The sequence below is a fragment of the Corvus brachyrhynchos genome, unplaced genomic scaffold (genome assembly GCF_000691975.1).
Source record: "Corvus brachyrhynchos isolate BGI_N302 unplaced genomic scaffold, ASM69197v1 scaffold283, whole genome shotgun sequence".
NCBI classification, from domain to species: Eukaryota; Metazoa; Chordata; class Aves; order Passeriformes; family Corvidae; genus Corvus; species Corvus brachyrhynchos.
This window is the reverse complement of record NW_008237409.1, coordinates 2756681-2763097: the sequence shown is the minus strand read 5'-3', so window position 1 is coordinate 2763097 and position 6417 is coordinate 2756681. Positions and strand designations below refer to the sequence as shown.

The 6417-nt window shown below is 45.1% G+C and overlaps 1 protein-coding gene across 1 annotated transcript in view; it reads left to right on the top strand.

Moving 5' to 3' along the window:
* Positions 1-6083, top strand: part of DHX40 (DEAH-box helicase 40) — a 14316-nt gene extending 8233 nt beyond the window's left edge. The window contains exons 12-17 of the mRNA XM_017730882.1: positions 706-820; positions 1100-1208; positions 1527-1621; positions 2153-2222; positions 2562-2790; positions 4461-6083. Of these exons, the coding sequence (XP_017586371.1) occupies positions 706-820; positions 1100-1208; positions 1527-1621; positions 2153-2222; positions 2562-2790; positions 4461-4600 (758 nt within the window). The 3' untranslated portion in view covers positions 4601-6083. The remainder of the gene's footprint in view (positions 1-705; positions 821-1099; positions 1209-1526; positions 1622-2152; positions 2223-2561; positions 2791-4460) is intronic.
* The last annotated feature ends 334 nt before the right edge of the window (positions 6084-6417 follow it).

Below are 6417 nucleotides of genomic sequence, written 5' to 3'. Positions count from 1 at the left end.
CAAGGCTGTCGAGCTGGAAAAGCAGCGTGTGCGTAAACTGAGAGGTCATGAGGGGAAATCTCTGTTACAGGAGGGAAAAGGCAAAAATAAAAGGGAAAAAAAAAACCACCAGGAAACCCAAATGCACCACAGCAGATGTGTTACTGTTGGTCTGAGTGCAGACAGCAGGGACTGATTGTTTTTAACAAATGGGGCATCACCTCTGGATTATCTTTTCTGTTCGCTAACTCTGAATTCCCACTGAACTCACAGATCCACTGGTTTTTTCCAGGCTCTAACTTACTTTAAGACCTCCGTTACTGTGGCAGTAGGACAAAGTTGAGCTCAATAGATCAGAGGGTGCTCTGATGGGGTGGGTTCAACAGCCTTGGTCTCCCTCTCACTTGATCCCTGTGAGCTGTTTGTTTATTCCTTTACCTTTCCATGTCAGCCTCTGGATTGATTGTGAGTGAGAAATACTTTCTAAGAGACTGGAATTCTTCATGCCTGGTGCTGACTGATGAGATTGGTCATAGATTGAATAGCATCTACGTGCTCTTGTTCAGCAGTAGTGGAAGGAGGAAGAGCTGTAAATGCAGCTGTAGAAGGAGAGACAAAACTAAAAATAACACGAATACAGAGCCAAGGCTGCCAAACACACACTAACAGAATATTAGGTAGTGATAAATAAAGATGACTTTAAGTGAGATATAACTTATTCCTCAGGTGATCCTCAGAAGCAAAAGGAGGCTGAGCTTCAACACCAGGAACTTGCCTCACAAGTGGGAGGATGCAATGACTTTGCAACCCTCTTAAATATTTTTGAACAGTGCAAAGCAAGGTATAAAATGTTCCCTTTACAGTAAGTGGTTTTGCATTGCTCATAACTCCCAGTTTTTAGATGTGCTGCAGATACACATGCATGTGCTCATTCCTAATTTCAGATTTATTCCTTGGTGTGGTCTGTAATTTCCATCAAGACACCTTTTATTTAACCCAACAAAGTATCTGCCTGTGTAGGTTGTTGCCTTTGTATGACCATAACAAAAAAAAAGAGGCAAGTTTCTTAACAAGCAGATTACAAAGGGCCTCTTTATAATTCAAATATTCCTATTCTCAGCAAGTCTCCTTCAGCCTGGTGCCAGGAATACTGGATCCACTGGAGAGCTGTGAAATCTGCTTTCAGTGTGGAAAGACAGCTGAGGGAAATAACCACTAAACTGAAACAGGTGAGAAAATAGAATTTCTGGGTATGTTTGAGCTGTGTAAGTTTATATTTAAGAGATGTAGTGGATGCTGAGCCTTTCCCAGATGGCTGCTGCCTTTCTCCAGGAGAAACTGATCCACTTAAATATTTTTTTAGAGCACCTTTGCTTGCATAACTCACAGGTGCAATGGTGGTAACAGGCAAGAGGGAGAGTTTTTCTCCTTTCCTCATGCTTTCCATACAGCAAGAAACCCACAGTTTAAAATCCATGGGATGGAGGGCGTATAACTGCTTTTTCTTGAAGAAAGATCCTCATTCGTGTTGGTTTTTCTTTTCCCAGCTGCCAGACTTCCCTAAAGAGACATTTGAGGGCTCCAGAACTGAAATCCTGAGAAGATGCCTATGTGCAGGATACTTCATCAACGTTGCTAGGAGGTAAGGAGTGAAGTTTGGAGAGCTGAATGGAAAAGATGCTATGCAAATTGCATAAAAGTGTGGCTGTATGTTGGTAAAAGTAGCAAAGTAGTAACTGCAGGTGAAGGAGATGTTTCTGCAAGGGGCTGGAAGCCTGGGAAGCTCTCTGCTTTTGACTCTTCACTATTCCAAGGATGTCAGCAGCTTCCCAGGAATGTAATTTTTCTGTCTGTGAAATGAACCAGCTGATGAGTGGTTCCAGATATTCAACTAAAGGGCTTGGAGATTTCCAGTTATCACCCTGTGGTTACTGTGGTGTTACACCTGCAGTGCTGCTGTGGTAAATTAGATATATTGTATTTCACTTTTTAAATGTTTTTTTACAGTCTAATTCTGGAAGCACTTTCTTCCAGTTACATACTTGAAATTTTTTTTTTCTATACTGCTGCTGCTTTGTTTAGTTGAGTGTTGCTGTCTGTGTCACTGTCTAATCACAGCAATGTGGGATTTGTTTTGTTGGTTTTTTAATTTCTTTTTTCACAAACCTTTCAGATCTGCAGCCAGGACATTCTGCACAATGGATGGACATGGCAGCATAGTCTACATCCACCCTTCATCCACAGTGAGTGCGCAAACCCTGCTGATAAAGTAGCAAAGGGATCTCTAAAAGGAATAAGGGGCAGGTCCCTAAACTCTCCCTGGTGTTTGCTGCAGTGTTCATTTTGAGAGTGGGGAAGAGCCTCACTCTTTCAAACTTGGTAAATGTTTGGTTTATGAAGTGAGTGTGACACAGGCTGCACTATCTCTCTGGCTCTTTGGATCTCATGGGCAATTGGAAATCGTTGCACCTCAATCTGAAAATCCAGGATAACACCCCCTCGCATCTCAATCACTGCCATTCTGATGGAGGTGGGGGCTCTAAAAATCAAACCAGTTGGGAGATGATCTTTTGATTTTTCAGCTCTACAACCAGGAGACCCTGCTGGAGTGGATCATCTTCCACGACGTGGCCGTGACCTCCAAGATCTACGTGCGCACCGTGTGCCCCGTGCGCTACGAGTGGGTCAAGGACCTGCTGCCCAGGCTGCACCAGGTGGACGCCTACGAGCTGAGCAGTGTGGCCAGGGAAGAGGTGACTGAGGAGGAGATAACCAAGTGGAAGCAGAGAGAGGAGCTGAAAAGGCAGTGTGGTAAGCACAGTGCTCGTCCCTGTCCGTGTATGTGTGGTTTTTGTTGTTGTTTTGGAGCCCTGTGTGTTTATTTTGGCACCTTCTGGGGTAGAAGGTGTTGGTTTGCGTTTGATGTGTGGAGTTCTGGTTGTTTTATTCTTCCCACAGCTCTGCAATCCTTATTTTCTGTCCCAGCAGTGTGAATTGTCGTGTTTCTGTGCTGCTTCTTGCCACGCTCCCCCCTTTTGGTGTCCTAGAGCAGAGCTTGAACAGAGTTGAATAAAAACATTTTGAGTCTGGCTATTTAAGTTTGCGAAGGACATTTAGCCATTGATGCCCAAATAATGCTGCCCTGGGAGAAGTCCTAAGAGCCATGGGGCAGAGGGAAGAAAAAAAAAATCAAAAAACATCACCCAGCAATAAACACAGAGGAAAAAGTCTCACATTTTGGTGAACGTCTCATTCTGACAATGAATTTAATGCCATATGTTTAAATAGTCAGTTTTAATTAGAACTGGTGCCTGCTAACTGATCTGGCTGCTTGACATTCTTGGGATTCTTCTGTCAGCAGGTTCCTAAAGCAGCCAAGTATTCAAAGGGCCTCTTTACTCCTGAGCTGACCCTTCCAAAACATCCATTTTTTGTACAGTAAATACAGATTCTCTTCAATTTCCTTAACAAAGGAAAAAATGCAGACTTTTGGGCTCAGACCAGCATCTCTTTCTGCCCTGCATTATTGTATAAATCCACTAATTTAAACATGAATTTGATTTGGTTATAAATAATGCAGAGGAGCCTCATCAATTTATCTGAAGTCCAAGGAAATGCTCTCCATATCCCCCTTTACATCATGGCTTCATCAGGCAATTGCCAATTAATTGGAGTTTAATATTGACCTTACAGATGTTCTATTTCTGGGACCTTCATGAAAATAGGTGGCTGAAGAGCTGACAAGACATAACAATTACAAATAGTCTAACAGTGGATGCTGATTAAAGCTCCTTCCTCTTTATCCCAGAACCTTGTGCCCAGCCCCCAGGACCAGGCTGCTGTAGCTGCTTCACTCACACAAATTTTAGGCTCTCAGAGTCTTTGATTATTTTTCTTATTGTTACTTTAGACTGAAAATATTTTCTGCTTCTCTTCCCTTCTGTGAGAAGCAGTCCCAAGGTCTCAGTGCTGTTGGGGAATGTGCATTTCTAATGGTGGCTGATCTGCAGAATTGACTTTTCCCACTCCCTTATCTGCATGTTTTCCTCCCCCTTCCTCCTGCCTCCGGAAATTTTTTGAAGATAGTTTATCCCAATGTTTTTTCCTGCTCCCTGTGCTGTCCCTGTCCTGCCTAAACCCTGAGTTTGGGATGTGCAATTTAGAGAAGAAATGGGTGTGTAGAAGGCAGGATGCATATTCTCTGCTAGAATAAGAAGCAAGATTCGGGGATGAGATGAGCCCAGCTGCAAATATTGACATGGGAGCTAAGGCATGATTTTATTTTTAATTTTTTTTTCCCTCTTGCTGTGGTACAGTCTGTCCTCTCTGGAAGTCATTCAAATGGCTGCCTGGGACTTGGAAAAAAACTTGAGATTCTGTTGAGGTTTTTTTTGGTATTTAACAAATAGGAGGACTTGAAATGCTGGGGGTGGGGGTCTTGACACAGAAGAGTTTTTTTCTTTCTCTCCTCTTGCCCCCAGAAGGAGTCACAGACAACTCTGCAAGGAAGATGGAGAGGAGGAATGATGACCAATCCATCCAGGATGCCCGAGCTCGATACCTGGAGAGGAAGCAGCAAAGAGCTCAGGGTTTAAGCAGCCCAGTGAAGGAAATGGGGTAACACTGGTGGCAGCTCTGCTCCCACTGCAAGGGGAGGCAGTTTGTGCAGGTCTGGGGATGTTTGCATAATGCCAAATGACTGACAGGAGTGCAGGGAAACTTCTGCTTTGTGCTCAGTTCGAGTGCCAAAGAGGACAAACACAACCTTCCCTTTGCTGCATCCAGCAGGGAGAACTTCCCAAGCTGAATTCTGTTGCTACAGGTCAGTGGCAACAATTTAGTGGCCTCAGCTGTGGCTGAAGCCCTGATACCAAGTGTGGTGCCAATTCTCTGGCATTTATTTGACTTTAAAAGGTCTCAGTGCCATTATAAATAAAACTTCCTTAAAGGTCAGTTGGGGGTTATTTTTTTAAGGAGTGGAACTGTAACTTTTTTACCCATTTTATTCTGTCTGATGGTGGTCATACAGACTTCATGCTCAGGAAAATGTGCAGGAAGGGCTCTTTGAAGGATGGAACCAGCAGGATTAACTCCAAAGGGACATTTCCCACCTGCATTCTGTGTTGTTCCTGCCCTGTGCTGTGCTGTACCAGGAACACACAAGGAAATAGAAGTGGTTTTCCTTAAGCACCTAAAAAAGCAAGGAGCCGTGGTGCTTTCTCATCATAAAGTTTGTTTCCTTCTCAGTAAAGAAATAATCCTGTTTTATCACCATAATAATCAAAAAAACGCTCCAGGGCTCGAGTGAGGAGTTTGTATAAGAATTTCCAAATAATTGGAAGAACTTGCTGTCGTTTTTCCTGCCTCAGCTGTGTGCTCTGTGTCACCCTGGGCACTGGTTCAAGTGCTGCTGTAGCCTGAATAAACCTTCACCATTCCACCTCTGCCTCACCTCAAGCATTCCAGCGCTGCCCAGCATCACAAACTCTCCAAAACCTTCGGATTCTTTGGAATATGACAATATTATGGCCCCTAAAAGCGCTGGGTCTGCTAATTGTTCCTCTGCCTGTGATGGATGGCAAAGGGTTTTGTTCTTTCACACTGCTGCTCAGGCTCTGCTTTGGAGCAGCAGCACTTGGGCTTGACTCATCCTCTACTCTGAATTTTGCTGTTTAATTTGATCTATATTTGCAGTGTCATAGCCCCTCATGAGTCAAATGCCATCTGTACCACCCAGTGGGCCTGAAATGAGTACACAGAATGCCCACTGGTCCTCGGGGCTATAAATCTCTTGGCAGATCCTAATGCTTTCTGATCTTTTTTTTTTTTTCCCCCACAAGAAATGAGGGATTTTTCTCCCACCCTGTGTTCCAGGGTTTCTCAGAGGTTTTGAAAATGGGGAATTTAAGACAAAGTAAAAAATATCTGGGGAAATAACCGCGAGATGCAAAATAAGACTTCAGCCATCCCAAGTGTTGCAGCACACACAGCTCTGGGCAAAGCACCTGGAATGCTGCAATCATCCCAGAAAAAGAGTTCAGTTTTTACCGTTTTCTACATGCTGGAGTTAAAGTGTGAGTTAATAAAACACAGAAGGAAATGTGGAGCTTCGTTCCTTTACTGTACTCATTAACAGGAGGCCGTGAGAAGAGTCCTGGGGCGCAGCCCCGGGGGGGGAGGGACAGGGACACCGGGGGAGGGGAAACATCACACCCCGGTGCCAGGGACACGCCGAGGGTGGAGGACCCACGGCATCCCGGTGCCAGGGCCATCCCCGTCCCCTCGGTGGCCCCAAGTGGGGGAGATCCCTCCCAGCGCGGTGACAGGGACACCCCGCGGTGGGCAAGAGGGGTGGTCCAGGGGCACCCCCGGTGTCCCTGCGGTGTCCCCCCGGTGTCTCCCCGGTGTCCCTGCGGTGTCCCCCCGGTGTCTCCCCGG